At 36.5% G+C, this 17,001-nt stretch overlaps 1 protein-coding gene across 1 annotated transcript in view; it reads left to right on the top strand.

Annotated features, from left to right (window-relative positions):
• OSBPL3 (oxysterol binding protein like 3) overlaps positions 1-17,001 on the top strand; it is a 94,782-nt gene extending 77,781 nt beyond the window's left edge. The window contains exons 19-24 of the mRNA XM_027676103.1: positions 2,970-3,048; positions 5,170-5,314; positions 6,546-6,690; positions 7,370-7,496; positions 7,718-7,840; positions 9,327-17,001. Coding sequence (XP_027531904.1) covers positions 2,970-3,048; positions 5,170-5,314; positions 6,546-6,690; positions 7,370-7,496; positions 7,718-7,840; positions 9,327-9,423 — 716 coding nt within the window. The 3' untranslated portion in view covers positions 9,424-17,001. The remainder of the gene's footprint in view (positions 1-2,969; positions 3,049-5,169; positions 5,315-6,545; positions 6,691-7,369; positions 7,497-7,717; positions 7,841-9,326) is intronic.

The raw sequence follows: 17,001 nt of genomic DNA, 5'->3' as shown, positions 1-17,001 counted from the left end.
TGTTCATAATATTTTCGTTGTATGTCTAACACAAAATATGCAGAAATTAGGAAAAGTTGAAATTCCTTCTTTAATTGTATTAGAATGACATTAAGAAATGTTAACCTATACTTACTTGCATGCTTCTTACTTGGATTTTCTGCTGTTATAAAACAGTTCAAGGTGTTTTGGTTTGGTTTGGTTTTTTATATATAATGTTGATAATTCTTTTAATGTAAAAATGTCTGCAGTTCTTAAAAATCAGGGGGTTTTGGGTGTGTGTGTGTTTTTTTAGTAAAGAAGAATTGTACCTCAAGCTATTTATAAAACAAACAATCTAGAAGACAGCATGAAAAACACTACAAGTTAAATCCTGAACCTTGGCAAATCTTTTAAACCTGTTCTGAAAGTAATTTTCAAAAATGGGCTTAACAGCAAGGGAAAATACATTTACATGCTGGCATTATTACAGTATGTAAGATTTTGTGCCGTGTAACTCCTAACATTGTTTCAAAAAATGTGTGTTGAAGCTTTGTTTGCTGTGTAATGCTAGTGAAGATGTCAGCCAGTAATAGTACCTTGTGTGGTTAGATAATTTTGGAGTGTACACAAAACATAACTATGCCTTTTAACTCAGTTAAAATCCTTCACCCAGAGGTTTGTCAATTCACAATGTAGCCATATTATAATCTTTTTTTTATGATTGACTCTGCTGACTTGATTATAGTTATTACAGATGTAACCATAATGAACAGAAATTGGAACCCATTAGTCTGAGTTTTATTATTCTATGTAATTCTTTGCTTTGTAAGCAAATACAGAGACATAAGTATCCTTTCATTGTTAGCCAAAAAGCTAAGATGACCAAAAATATATTCAGTAACTGAATACTGTATAAATAAGACTAGATAGCAGCCTGTCTTAATAAAAATAAATGAGACTGATTTGTTTAACAGATCTTGACAACTGTTATCACTCAAATATTTTAACACTTCCGTTTAGAGAAAAAAGGTCTGCTGTAATAATTAGAGCTGAGAATCTGTTTAATGAGAGAGAGTCTGAGATTTGGTCTTGATGAACACTGGAGAATCGATCAGGGTGCAGTTGTTTGTTATGTTTTTGAATGTGGCTAGCTGAGCTTACAGGAGGTCTAGACCATGACTTTTTTCCATAGCAAAGGCAATTTTTAAATGCTGTGAACTCTTGTAATGGGGTTATATTAACTTATGTGTAGAAAGATTAACATCAAGTTAATCATAAAGGCAGGTTGTCAGTGAATTTAGTTCTTTCTGTGTGCAAAGATCTTTTCATTTGCTGTATTACCTTCTCAGCTGAAAAGGAGATAGTACTCAGCAACATTGCCAGAGTAGTGCTGTCATCCCACCAGAAACAGACCTTAGTTCATGTGTTTCAACATCAATAAATCTCTTGATCATTTCTAGTGAACTAGAAGACTGGGTTCTGACAGGGACAGATATTTTGGAAGTAGCTTTTCATGACTTAGGAAGCTGACTCTGCAAAGCAGTGTCGACACACGAGCAATGGAAATGAAGAAAGTTCCAGCTATTACAACATCTGTGCCTGAATTAGTCTGAGCATATCTTTGAAATAACACTTTGCTTTTCTCTGCTGTCCTAAAATTCTTGCATGATTAAGTTGCACACTGGTTCCCAAGATGTCTCCCATATACTGATCACTGTGGGACAGCTTTGCCATCTGTGAGAACATAGAATGTGAAACAGTCTGGTAATGCATTTAAACTGTTAAACTCAGCAGGGTTTGCTGTTTTGTTCTTTCTCTTCCATCCCACTGCAGAAGAGAGAAAGCAGTACAGAATTCAGCTCAACAATGTCATACTCTAGGTAGTGTTGGACCTGTTATAGGGGCGGTGTAGGAATCACAACAGAATCGCTGTCACTGAAGATGCTGAGTAAGCATCAAACTTCAAAACAGAAAAAAACCCAAAAGGTCCTTCCCTCAACTGATAAGGAAAGGATAATTTTTTTTTCCATTCTGCCTTACGTCCCATTCCAGTCTTTGCAGTGGTAGTCAGCTTGGTGTGGCTCAGTCATCATTTGTACATATATACTTCGTAGATCCGTAATCTCCTAACTGTGGTTTGAGCATCTATCTCACAGCCACCATAACAGCTTCCCCCCAAAATTGCACGGGAAACAGGATTTTGTTTTCCTTGTGCTAAACTAACATCTTTTTGAGACTAGAGCTGAATTTTCCCCTCTTTTTCAGATTGTGTAGGAAATGGAGTTCCTGGTGTCTGATATAGGAAAGGTACTATTCCCCTGAGCTCTGAAGTTATTATGAAAATTACTATCTGATTATCTAGCCCAGTTTAACTCTAAACCCCTTTTGCCATGCTTCTCTATGTTTCTTTCTCCTCCGGGTGTTTTTGCTCAATAAATTTGGTTAAACTTGCATTGAGTTTTCTTATCTTTTTGGTTTCTTTTTTTTAAGAAATGATGTGAGACTTGGACATGTCTTTCTGTGATTCAGTCAAGATTTTAAAAGGACAGTTAAACTTACAGAGGAAGTTAGACTAAATCCCTCTGTAATTTTGTGCCTTTTGAAACATTATTTGACCTCTTCACTGTGGATGTTCTTGTTATACTTTTGTATTTGAAATTCTGCTTTTGTTTTTGAAAATGTCTGCATTCATTCACTAGCAACTGAACTGTAGACAAGTATATGCTGCCTATAGCTTTTCAAATTCCTTTCTTTTGAAAAAGTTTTTGAGAGGACTTTAAACATCTGTTACTTTGCTATTTTAATAATAATATAATGAAAATCAAACAAAACAAGCAAACAACAAAAAACCCAACAACCAATGTTCGAAGGTCCACAACATTCTTTGAGCACTTATGTTGCACTTTGTTATTTTGAATTTCTTGACAATAAAGTAGAACTCAGGAACAGACTGATTCATCCATGCCTATGACTAAACCCATCTTTTTTTTTTCTTCTTCCTGTTTCAGATGTAAGATGGAAAAACAAATTCTGGGGAAAGTCCATGGAAATTGTTCCAGTTGGTACAACACATGTAACTCTTCCAGCGTAAGTGCTGCAGTTGTGCATTGCTGTTCACACATAGGCACAGATGTGCTTGCACACACTGAAGCCACATTTATCCAGATGAAAACAAGCTGTGCTGTGCTTTGTTAGATTTTTAGGAGAACTGGTGACTATGATTTAATTTAAAAAGAAAAGGGGGAAAAGGGGAAGAAGAAGAACCCCGCCAAACCAAAACCAGAAGCATAAATCAGAAGCACTAACTCTTCCAAAAGTCATAACAAACATTGAAAAAAAAATCACTACTGTGTACCTTGAAAAAAGAAAAGTTGGTATTTTCATACTTCAGTTGAATTTCAACCTTTATGTATTTTAAAGTCACAGAGGAAAACTGCTTGGTAGAAGAAGCTACAAATAATTTTGCTTGAATATGGGTTTGGGGGAAGGGATGTTGTTGTTGTTCCTGTACGTATATTTGTACAGAGCCTGACACCATGGAGTCCTGGACTGTAGGTGAGGTCAACAGCCATCACCACTGCAGAAATAATTATTGTAGGTGATAAATAGAACCAGTTACATATCTGGTATTTATTATCCAAGGAAGTAAGCAGCCCCTGTAGTTAAGTGTTGAGTATAGTTTTTTGTTTTGTTTTGTTTGTGGTTTTGTTTGGTTGGTTTTTTTTTAATAAAAATCTGCAATGTTCCTATGCTGGCTTGTCAGAGTGCCCATTATTGATCAACAATTAAAATCCCTTAAAATTTGGCCTATATCCATCATGTTTGCGGAACCAGAGATCTAAAGGTTGATTAATGTTCCAATTGAATCTGTTTTCCAAAGAAAGAGTAAAAAATTAATTATTTTGCCAATTTAAAAAAAAAAAAGAATAAAAATAGTTCAAGAATGTAGCACTCATCAAACTAAGGGACTAAGCATACATTTTTCTTTTAAGTGGATAAAATTGTGATATCGTAGGATGTTATCCAAAAGGTAATGTATAAACCATGTTTTGTTCATAGCAGCTAGCCTAAGTTGTGAAATGAAAGGTTTTTAGGATGTGAATGAGGGTTCAGAAGCAAGATAACTAATATTAGAACTCATAATGAGCTGATGAACTGGAAAACAATCTGATTTATATGTGCTGGTTTCTATCCCTGTGTATTTGATATAGAATTAGGTACAGAAAAGGTGCTAAGGCTATAGGGAAAAATGAAGCATTAGTATTAAGGTTAATTTTGGAGCAATTACAGTTTTTTAGCATTTGTGATAGACCACATGACCTGCATAGTTAGGGGCAGAAAAACAAGTTACTGTGGGGTAAATTGGTCACATATCTGCTGGTCTGTAAAAACTGTCTTTGTGTGTGTGCTCTTATAAAGCAGTAAGTGAAAGCAAGGGATGAATAGGAGGTAAGGACAGATTCCAATATCTCCATGGAATGTGTGTGAAGCAGTTGCTATGGGGAAACTGGTGCTTTCTAAGTTTATCCTTTACCTTACCAGTAGTGACTTGGCTATTCATACCCAGAACAAATTGTAGAATGTCTTCATGAAACTTTCCTCTCCTTGATGTTTTATAAAGCTGTTTTATAAGAACACCTACTTCTTTAATAAAAGGTAGATTGTTGTGTTACCTTATTGGCATTTGTTCAGCTCTCCCTGTCTGCTCTCTTCCAGTGTGCAACTGCATCTTGAAGTAGCTGGTGAGAAGTTTTCCTCTTGCCTAAAGCAAAAACATAGGCTCAGCCTTGAGAGCTTGAGCCAAGCTCTTTCCACTCACTAAGTCGTCAGATGACTCTGGTGGCCCATGTCCTTGTGTTTTCCATTGTCACTGTGTTACAAGCTGTGAAATGGGCATTTCAGACAGTAGAAACCATTGGAATGATTTCTTTTGGAAACTTAAAATTGGTAAAGAAGGATAAGTAAATTGAGAGAAATCTGAATTAAAGATCAAAGTTTATAGCAGATGCAAAAAGGGGTTTTGTGGGAGACAGGATTGCTGTCATAGGGATTGTTTTGAGAAGGTGTGGAACAAGAAAATGAGGCACTCCAGGGAAAAAAAATGTATTTTGAGTTTCTTTGATCAAGTTTTCTGCAAATATTTTCACAAGTTTATGAGCTCATTTGAACATGACAGATGATTTTTCTTGTGTGTATTTTTCCTTACAGTTTTAAAGACCATTTTGCATGGAACAAGGTGACATCTTGCATCCATAACATCTTAAGTGGGCAGAGATGGATTGAACACTATGGAGAGATCATCATCAAAAATCTTAATGATGACACTTGCCACTGCAAACTGACTTTCATAAAGGTAACCACAGCAATGTTGGCAGTGTCTTGTCTAACAGACATAGCAGTGGGTGGATATGCTCTCTGATGAAGCTCAGTACTACTGTTTACAGGCTGTAATTACCTGTGATTCTGAGCAATTTTAACTCTGAAGGAATTGCCACTTACTAGGCAGAGCCAGACAGAAAGAGAAACAATAGCTTTCTCAGGTGATTTCACTGGAGTTGGGGAAAAGTATGGAGAAAGGAAAGGAAGAAATATCATGGAAAACTTACTCTCAATTTGATGGGAGACATAGGCACAAGGTGTCTGCTGACAGTGGTTTACCACATGCCTCCTGCTAACCCACTGGCATGTGCTGCGGTTGTATTCATTCAACAGCTGTAGGTTGTAGTGTTACTCAAAGCTTTTTCTTCACTACAAGGCCTCAAGATACGACTTCTTCAGGAATTGTCCTTAGAACTGAAATCAAATTTGGGTTTTGGTAATAGATGTCGTCGCCTTCTTCTTAATAAAGGAAATCAATGAAAATACAAAGTGACGCTAAAATTTCTAACCCGAGAAATAATTTTGCAAAGCATGCTAGGAGACTTACCTTAACTTGCATTTTCTGTGTCTGTTTGCTGGAGAAAGGCTGTGCTTTACACAAAACAGACCACACAGACACAAGGAATTACTTCAGTGTACCTATGCAGCATGGTGCTCAGCAGCAGGAGGAAAGTTTTCTTATTTGTTTTCCTGAATACCTAGTGCTTTCTAAGAAGCATTAGGGTGATTTTTTTTTTCAAACACTTATTTGAAAATACTGTAATGTAGTTTCAGAGCTGCAGTAGATGTTTAGAGTTCAAATTTTAAAGACTGAGAGCCTGCAAATCTCAATTGTAAATTGTCTAAATGGGAGATTAAAGTATCAGTTCCTTCTCTTCCTCTTCTGCAAATTTGGGGAAGATGTAGATAACCAAGTCAGGAGTCCGTGTCAACTGTCATTGGGCAAAATTCAAGATCAGCTATGCTTCGCATAGTACTGTCCCTAAAAAAGTCAAACCACGTAAATACGATTCTCAATGTTAGTATTTTAATAAGCTGATTAATAGTACTAACAGCAGTTGTTTGCATATGATATTTTAACGCACACCTAAATTAATAGTTTTCATTTCAGAAAACTGCTCTACAGTGTGGTGCTATTGGCATGGCAAAATGAACCACACTTGAGCTCTTATGCACCTTTTTTCCCTTGTTCCTTTTAATTCTAGGCTAAGTATTGGAATCCAAATGCACATGAGATTGAAGGCAGTGTCATGGATAAAGCTGGGAAAGTTGTGCATCGACTCTTTGGGAAGTGGCATGAAAGTTTATACTGTGGGACAACTTCATCTTCAAACTGCATATGGAGAGCAAGTTAGTGATCAGAACAGCTGTTGTACTGGAACTGAGATCTGCTTGAGAAGGAGCTTACTGTTTTTATTTCTTTACTAGGCCTCAATTTCTTTTTATTTCTCTGTAGAATATTAGATTTTTGTCAAGCATTTAGAATTTAGACCAGAAGAATACATCATTTAAGTAATATGGAGAACTTAATCCTATGGCTTCCTGCATTTTCTCCATTCTCCCTCATTTTCGTATTTGAGCATGAAGTAGGTATTGAGGACTCTAACAGGAGAGAAATAAAAAAAAAGGAACAAACCCCTCCACTGCTTGTATAAAGAAGTGTCATGTATTTCATGTGTTAAACATTGTAGGATAGCCCACAAAACTCAGTTCTGTAATGACAACCATAACTGAACTCCTCCCAAACTCATGGGATTTTGTCTACTGTAGTTTGAAAAAGCACTATGATAATAGCATGGCCTTCATCACAGTTGTGCTCTGATTCAGCTGAGAGAACAGAAATCTGTCTTGTTGCAGAGCAATTATCAAGGAGGATGTTCTCTTTTGTTACATTATTAAAAACCTCTTGTTCCCGCAGAACTGAGGCTGTGGATCAAGGATAAACAAATGACTGAAGGGAGCTTGAAATTTTCATTCTAAAGATAATAACATTTACTTGGAATTCTGAATGTACTCTTTTCTTCTGTAGATCCAATGCCTAAAGATTATGAACAATGGTATGGATTTACTCAATTTGCACTGGAGTTAAATGAATTGGACCTTCAAACTAAGTCATTACTCCCATCCACTGATACACGTTTTAGACCAGACCAAAGGTAAAAAGTTTTAACTCTTAAATATCTTCCTTAAATTGTTCTTAATCTTCCAAATACTCACTTTCACCTAAACTCAGACTATTTTGAGTTAGTTTTCTTTAAGTGCTTTTTGATAGTGCAGTTGTCTGCAGATGTAGCTGTTTACCTTTGAAACACTGTGAACTACCTGCCGTAAGATGGGGGACAGGAGCACCAATTGTCTCGTATCACTGCTGCTACAGGTTTCTAGAGGAAGGGAATATTGAAGGAGCTGAAATACAAAAGCAGAGGATTGAACAGCTACAGAGAGAACGACGGAAGGTGCTAGAAGAAAACAATCTAGAGCATCAACCTAGATTTTTCAGGTACTATATAATATTTAGCATATGCTATCATTTATTGAAATTCCTAATTATAGATCTGATTATGAATTATCATGGAGCAGGCTCCAGTTTTTTCCAGGTTTCTTCTAGATACTCGTTTTTTATACTTTGGTGATGTAGCATACTCCAGACTTAGTTAAAACTCAGAATTATATATTACTTTTTCATTAGTGCATCCCTGAATTTCTTTTTAATTTTTTGCCTTGATAGCGATTGATACTTAGTCTACATTTGAATCTGCCTGACTGACAGAATCTTTGATTCTTTCCAACGAGGTGAAATAGCTGGATTTAGCTTAATTATCTCTGCTGAACTTCGGGTGAATTCAGTGGGATTGCCTGCTGCAGAAGTGTGCTGAGTTGGAGCACACTGTTTCCGGGGCTGTTTTCAAACAGGTTTCCCCTATTTTATGGGGAGAGAATTATCATTCTGAGGGCACTTTATCTCTTCCTGTTGTAAATTAATTAAACAGGAGACTTCAGCCATCGAAAGACAAAAATGAATGCCAGTGGGGATGTGGTCTTTTGCCCTCCAACTTCTCTCTTCTCCTGCAGTGAAAGAGTTGGAGCCAAGGTGAATGCTGTATGGGCCTATGTATCACATTTAACAGATTGGGATTCTATTCTTTCTGAATAGATATATACTGTACTTCTGAGGAACACAGAAATGTTTAAAATAGGTATAAATAGGTGCAAAAAGAGAATGGTTCAGACCACTAGATATCTGACAAGCTGGTGAGCTAACTCATCATTTGCCAATCACACCTACCAAAGAGAAGCAAATATTACTTCCAGCAGGATAGAGGCAGTCTAATACTTTGTGATTGTATATTCACAATGAGAATTGTGAATAAGGATCAGCATTTGAATCCTTACAATGAGGATTTGAAAACGGAGTTTTGTGCTGCAGATTTAAATAGTGGAATAAAGAATTTAATTACTATATAGCAAAAGTATTAGAGCAGATATAAATTAATGCATTTGGCTTTTCAATAGTGATTTCTCTCTGCCACAAGCCTTGATTTACTTAAAAGAATAATTAGCTGTTGTGCCAAACATGTTGTGCACTAGATTAAAAGCAGACTGATTTCTTGGCTCTTGACTGAGAGCTATAGGCTCTCTTTATGCAATAAACATGGTGAGCCATCTTTCGACAGGTAAAAGTCAAGTTTCCCCTCAGAGCTGCTTTTGAGACCATGAAATAAACCTGGACTGTAGTTTTAAGTACCAAGCACAGACATATGACAGTGAAAGTGAATGGTGGGTTATTGAGATGCATTTCTCAATGTGCAGACATACCTGTTCGACTCTCCATGCTATATTGGCTTGTTTGCAGGCTGTAATGAGTTGCACTGCACCTGGTTCATGGGCTGGATTGGGTATCTGTGCATAGTACTGCACTGCATTACACAGCATATATATGGAAAATATAAGCTTTACTTTTAAGACATTCATTTAACCTTTGACAGGAAATCCAATGATGACTCCTGGGTGAGCAATGGAACCTACATGGACCTTAGAAAAGAACCTGGTTTTTCCAAACTGGACAATCCTGTCCTCTGGTGAAAGAGGAGCTAAGTGAAGATATTCTGTGCTGTATTCTTGGATCTGGTTCAAAAGACACATATGTAAAATATAACTATATATATCTATATATACACATATATATATATACACACACACATATAGTATATGTGTGGGGTGTGTGTATGTGTGCAAATGTGCATATCTCTAAAATTGTGCTTAAGTTAGAATCTCATAATTAATTTGTTTCCTTTACTCGACTATTGCAATGATTGTTTGAATGTATAAATACCCTAACTTCTTTTTATAAAATATTTAATAAATAGTCCTGAATGTAAATGGTGAGAGGGAAAAGAGGAGCTTTTACACTACTTTTTCAACGTGTAATAACATCAGCTGTGAGTTAACTTATGCCTTATTAAATTGCATTGGAGGCAGTAGCATCAGCATCTCCTAGCTGTGCTGAGGAATCAGAGTGCAAGCCTTAGTAACTCAAACTGTAGGTTGGCTTCCACAGTGCAATGAGTAGTTCAGCTGTCTCTGGGCAGGTATAAATTGCTAAAACAAGATTACCGGCTGGTGCTGGAATCTGAGTATGATCTTTTGCTGCCTGTAGAAAAGATTTAAATAAGCTTTTGTTTCTAATAACTTTCTTCTTAGTATTATGGAAGAGGTAGTTCTGAGCTTGCGTCGGTGGTTCTACTGCCTTATACGTAAATTGTACTGGGTTAAATGTAGTGCTAGAAATTCAGGAATCGCCAAAATTTTCCACTGGGAAAAATTTCCCCTTCAAATTTATAGCCCCTAACAGGGCAAGAGGAGGAGATTATTGTATATACTGCTTGAGCACTGAGTAGATGAAGAAGCTCTCTCTCTTTCCAGTAAGTGAAATCTATACAGAGCACGAAATCCTGTGCTTCCATAGCTTTATTTGTTTTTATTAACCTAAAAATTGCAACAGTAAGACTTTTTAAAAAGTAAGCAAACTGATTGTTTTAAGCTAGAAATTTTTTCCTAGTATTTTGATATTTTCTACCTCTTAAGAAATAAACAGCATATTTTAGATCTTATATTTAAAAAACTACCATCTGCCTTATGGAGAAGTGTATGGAGTCTTTGATCTTCCTCTGTTTGTTTGTTATGTTCAGATAAATACTGAAGTGTCTTGCACTAAATCAATTGCATCCCTTTCTTATCATTTTATATGTATGGCTTGATTTGTGAAGCTACTAAACCATAGGTCAGAAATTGAGCAGGAAAAAAATGTAGCACTTTTGAATGAATATTATAGAGATGGGGAGTATTTTTGGGTTTTTTTCCATCAAATCACAGTGTCACAGTCATTAACAGAATAATTTGTATTCCTATCTATCTGCAACTCAAGCCTGATCCATGATTCTTCAAGTCTGTTCTTTGTGTCTGTGACTCTGGCAACAATGCAGTTTCCATGTGAGATAGGTCTATATCCTGTCACCACCCCCTTTTATTTTTCTTCCATGCCACTGTAATGGCATGAAACTAATACAAAAGCTGGCATGTTAAACTGGCTTATGACTGGAACAATTGGATGCGGCAGGGATAAGGTAGACTCCTAGGGGGGATAGACTAGTGGCTTAGAAAAGCTTGCACTTTACTGCAACTGTGCTGCATTGTCCTAGAGAAAACCCATTAAAAATGGATCCATGTAGTATATGTAACATGAAGGAAATACTATGAAGGTTTTCCATTTTAAACAAAATCTGTAATGTCAGATTAGATGTATATTTGAATTTTCTTTCTGTTACCTTGAAGCCTCATTGTCTCAGAGGCAGATGAATGCTTTTTCACTATTTTTCACTTTGCCCAGGAACTCTGCCTCACTATAATTTCTGTAATTTATTACCAAAGAAGTTAGCATAATTATTTCTATTTAATATGTCTTTTTAAGACTTGACTACCATGCCAGCAGCTTACAACAAGACAAGGTTCACATTTATATGAAGACAAAATCTAGGCTTTGATTCCAAAGGAAATCTTAACATTTGAAGGCTGTTTGGCTTTTCAAGGAAAATGAGGTTCTTGTCATAACTTTTTCCTTTCCTGTGTTTTATCCTTGTATTAACTGTGAAAACTTGGCACTGAATGGAGTGGTTAATTGTAGTTATCTTTGCTGTTGGTAATTACCATTTATACTAAAAATAACATTCATTTAACAACAAAAGAGGGTAGCGGAAATAAAAAAAAAGCTTCTAAGCAAAGGAGCAAAATTTATGGAGGATATATTAAGCTTGCTCATTGTCATATTTGGCAACTACTGTGATACTGACTGATCTGCATATATATCAGTTATATATCTGAATATACTGTTGGGTTTGTATAGTGTGTGTGTGGAGGGGATTCCCCCATACTTTGTCATATGACCTAATATTGATAGCATCTAAAATTAAAGAATTAGAGGCCAAAAGGCAAAGTTAAAAATTGTAATGCATTAAAAGCAGCAGATGTTAAACAGAACAAATCTCATTATTTGATTCATGATTATTGAGAAATCAGACTGGAAGTGTTGCCTTGTATCTTACAATCTAAACTGTCTAAAATACATGAGATTGATCACAAGAAGCATTGGGCTGAGCAGTGCCTTATATAAAATTTTCTTTATCAAGATTTCCATATCAAAAAGGTAAACTGAAGAATTTTAGTATCATCTTCAGAAAAACAATGCCTGAGAATAATCTAGGGCATTTCTTAAATGCATGAAGCAAAATCATTGAACAAGTAATAGATCCTTTTTAAAATCTCTAATACACACCTGCAAGCATGATGTAACCAGTTGTGAATGATCCTCTGACCCTGCGTTTCCAACAGCGGTATAGTTTTCCCTGCTTACTTTTTTATTAAATAATTGGGTTTAGTTACTAAACTTCTGTCAACTGTATATTAAGAAGTGGAAGGAAATTGTCTTGATGTTACTTCTGTGTATTTCCGCATAAAAATATATTCATCATTCACAAACCGTAATATATTCTGTAAAGTTCTTCTTGGTAAAATATCAAATTCTGGTAAGTTTCTTCCCCAAAACTTCAGCTGTGTTGATGGGTACCAAATTTATTTTAGCATTCTGCAATGTAATTAAGACAAGTTGTTTTTAATAACTGACATTGGGGGACTTCTTTCCCACTATTTCTACCCTAAATGGTAAAAAAGAGTGCACCAAGCAACTTAACTGCTACTTTTCATACACAGAAGTGATCCCCAAGCTGTGTTAGCTCAATGGATCAGTCTTAAAATTTCCTGATGGCCGTTGCCTGCTGTTATAGCTCTCTTATTTCATGACTTTATAACCATCACTTAATATGATCTTGGAGGTCAGTTTGAGAAGCACTCATCCAGCTCTTCCTTTCTTTGTGTATCTCTTCATAAAGTAAAACCTTCACTATAAACTTATGTCAAAGTAATGTAGCAGGTCAGACCTTTCAGTGTTAAAACACTGGCTCAGTTTGCAAATTACAAAGCATAGAAAGAGAAAAAAGTCCAAGGAAATAGTGTTCATAGGAACAGAAACTCACAGCTCTACTTCCGGATTTGCAGGCTTGATGTTTAGTTTCTGATTTTGGTACAATGTAAATTTGGAATTATGAAACAGCATCACTGGTTCAGGAGATGACTCCAGGTAGCATAAAGTGCCCTTCAGACCAAGTGGAACTGGAATGCACCATAAATAATTGCATTCCTTTCTGAATCTCTGTTCTCTAAGATATGCTTGATATGTTAGTTTGCCAGCACTGATCTACTTCTTTTAGATGCTTTTTAAAATACAGATCTAGCAGTCTGGACTTAGATTCTTTATAAAGAGCTCAGAATACTAGATGCCTGGAAGGAAGACCAAAACCAACCCAAATTCTGAAAAGGAAACATCCCAGAGATCTGTTCTTCCACCAATCAGTTTTCTTTGAAGGACTAGAAACAAGATTGCTGCTTTCTTTTAAAATCTGGCTCCTGAAGGATGTAGTGGTTGCAAACACAGTCCCCTTACTGTCTGCCAGTTTAGTGTTGAAACCAGATCACTGTGCAGAAAGGAACACTGATTCATGGAGCCAGAACCAGGGCCCCAACCAGGGACAGCTTTCAGGTTGCACAAAGGTCCAGTGCTGGTCTCAAAACAAACTAACAAACCCCTTCCGAAACCCCAGCCTAACAAAGACCTCCCCCCTTTCCATGCCCCCTTCTTTCCCTCGGGTGTTTACAGTCCTGTTTAGGTTTTCTATATGGTCCCTTGTCTTCAAGTCCTTATTCAATGTCCTGTTTTTCTCTTTATTAAAAAAATCTCTGATGAATAGGAAAACAGTCCATTCTAAAAAGCTTTTAAATGATAAATCATACACTCCCCATAAACATTGTGTCCTACTTATGTATCTTTTCCTTGACTGAGAACAAGACTTTTTTTCCTCTTGCACTCTGGAATCAGACCTAGTAAGGGTAGTGCGCTGTGGAAAAGTGCAGCTATACTGCTTAGCATACTCCTAGTTATTAATGTCCTTGCATCTGCTTTTGTGTGAATCTCTTGTGTTGTCTCTCCAAATGACCTGCTTGGCAGAGCAGGAAACTTTTGGCATATCTTACTTAGTTCAATACAGCATTTTTTTGTTATACAGCTCAGAGGGGGCAAGGTGAAGAGGAGTGCAAAACTTGGCCCACAGTGCATATATACTAGAGAGAAGGATGAAATCCAGCTTCTCCACATATCTGAATACATCTTGCAAGGGCTAGAATCAGATGGTGCTATGCAAAGGAATGACATTAAAATGAAATGGTTTTTTTGGTTGAGCGTGTTTTCATTCATGGATTATGCCTATTATAAATAAAATTCATGGTATTCACTAATTCATTCTATTTTCTAGCTACTGGTGGATGCAACTTACTCCAGCAACTGTGGGTTCATAAGAAACTGCACATTACCTTGCTTATCTGTTGAAACTTAGTAAACACTGTAACTTATCACCAAATGTATTATTGTACTCCTCCGTTCTTAGATACTGTTCTTTCTGCAGCTTTTGAAAGCAATAAGAGAAATTTTCAACATAAATAGTTGCCATATGTTAAAGAATTATTTAAACGGTTCATTTTTTTATATAAATTGTGGATTTGGTGTTTTTGTTGTATAAAACAAAACTGTATTAAAGCTTATGAGTTTGTTTGGGAGGTTGATCCACAAGAGATGATGAACTCCTTTAACTCCACACCTTGGAGATGGTTGGTATTCCCAAGAATCAGGCAGTCTTGTATCTGTGTTAACAGTATTTTATTAGTTCCAGTATTGGAAAAACATGCCACCTGTATGACATATTACACAAAGCTGCTAAATGCTGAATTTGTTGTTTGTTTTGATAGAGCATTAGTGATTTCAGAATAAGGAATGATATCTTATACATTAGAATGATCACTGACTTTCAGATTATCACTGACTTTCAGATTTTTAGAAAATCTTTCTGTAATCAGGACCATTCCTGGGTTTTGCTTCACTTACTGCAAAAATTTATAATGTTGGACCACCTTGATGCACAATTTGATTTATTATTTTTGTCTCTGTAACCAATTTAGTTGGATGACAATAAATCATACTTGCAAAAGGTCATAGAGCACCCTGACTTTTTCCCAGGGATTTGTAAGCACCTTTTTTCAGAGGTTGTTAATGACAGCTGAACCAAGTCTTGCTGCTGTGCTTTTTACAGTTCCCAAAATGGCAAGTAGGAAAAAGCTTCCATCTGCTAGAAGCCTTATTTATCACTCTTACAATCTGTCTGGTCGTTGTGTAGTTGTGCAGTGTTCCAGTTGTACTGCTCTGTACAGCTCTGCTTCATGGCTATCGTGCCAGACACTGGCGCAGGGAAAGGGGTTAGCTGATGGAATCCATTTACAGCTGGAAGCTTATTCTTAAAAGCAGCTTTCAGCAGACAGATGTGCAACATAAATGGTATGCTTTAGCATGAATGTGGAAACCACAAACCAAATGTTCACAAAACAACTTTTAAAAACAGGGAAACATAGTATTTACTGGATAAAATAAATAACTGGAAAGAAAGGAGATCAGTGTGGTGGCTTTTCCCTTAGCGATGGTGATTCAGGACAGGTCTTCCAGTCAGATCTCAGCTATGTCTCACAGTCCCACCATATGTGTATAAGATGCAATACGGATGGACGAGGATCTTGAAAAGCATGGGAATACAGTGAGTGTAATTCCTGAACAACATGAAATTCCTGACTGCAGTTCTCCAGCGTTTACCAGGCTCAGTGTCTACAAAGATTTGGTGGGAGGGAGCATGGAGGTTCCAGGAAGAGCTGGGAAAACTGGATCTGTAAATCTGTTACCACACAAAATATCCTCAGCTGTTGTACATTGCAGAAATAGGATAGAGGCCAAAAGAAAAACAGCTTTTACAGTGGGCAAGAATCAGTTCCTGTTTTTTGAAATCCAGCCATTTTGGTTCTATTGAGTTAAGGACTTTGGAACTTTCTCATCATGTCAGGGAGAATTACTTTGTTGTTGATTAATTTTATAGAGATCTTGTATGGTTTAATTGGTATCTGAAACAACAAGCATTTAGTTCAAGTTGTTGGGAAAATCACTGTTGACAGAAGCAGTAATATTTTTTTCATAATTATAAAAGGGAGAGAAAGATGGCATGGGATGCTCATTAGTGCCCTAATTGTGAACATGGAGGGCAGCAGGAACTTGTTTTAGAGATAAATGGATATGGAGTGAATTTCTCAAGTTTGCTCCTTGAGCTAATACCAGGCCGAGTACCCACAGTGGGGTCAGTGCTACCCAGACAAAACAGGTTGTTCTCCCCTACAGAAGTGCAAGGTGTAAACTTGGGTCATATAGACCTTGCATCCAGCTTGTGTTTTAGCTCAGTTGTCGGTTTCTTTACTTTAATCTCCATTTTAAAGTCATTTTGCTTACTGCAAAATGATAGTGTGAGGAAAAGCACTGACAGGTAAGCTTGCTCTACATAGTAACTGACACATCTTGGCTTTTTTGTTTTGGGTTGGGTTGGGTTTTAATGCCTATGTTATATTTCTTTTATCTTGCAAATGTTGCTCTCTGTGCTCAATTTATTGATTTTTAACTTAGACCCCTCTGGTATAGCAGATGCATAAGAATTTGTAGGGTTACTCTGTGTTTTTAAATGGGGTTAAAAAGCTGGCCAGATACCAAATTCTGCTGTATACTTATGAATTTGTATCTTTGCCTACTCTGTACCAGGGGAAATATTTGAAATTACGATATGTAAATTCTCATTTGAGGTAAATCAACGTTGCTCTGCTGAGCTGAATATAACTGAGGCTTAAGTTAACTGAGAATTTGTCTCTGTGGGTTTAATAGCGTAAGTTTTTACAGACTCTTGAAACAGTAATAAATTCCTGGAACACAAGATGTTGTGTATGAACATCAGCTGATGTTTCTGACTGTAATTTCAAGAATTATTGTCTTTCTCTAAGGCACTACTTCTCTTTGAGGATTTTTTTGAGCTGATGTTTCACTTGCTATTTTACTAAGACCAGTTGTTAGAATTTGAAAATATGTTTTATTTTGCTTAGTTAACATTGTTCTTCTTTATTAAAACTTCTTTATAAAAAGTT

This window comes from Neopelma chrysocephalum, unplaced genomic scaffold, assembly GCF_003984885.1.
Source record: "Neopelma chrysocephalum unplaced genomic scaffold, ASM398488v2 Primary Assembly neopelma1_26, whole genome shotgun sequence".
NCBI classification, from domain to species: domain Eukaryota; kingdom Metazoa; phylum Chordata; class Aves; order Passeriformes; family Pipridae; genus Neopelma; species Neopelma chrysocephalum.
Note: the sequence above shows the minus strand (reverse complement) of the source record. Positions and strands in the feature narration are given on the sequence as shown.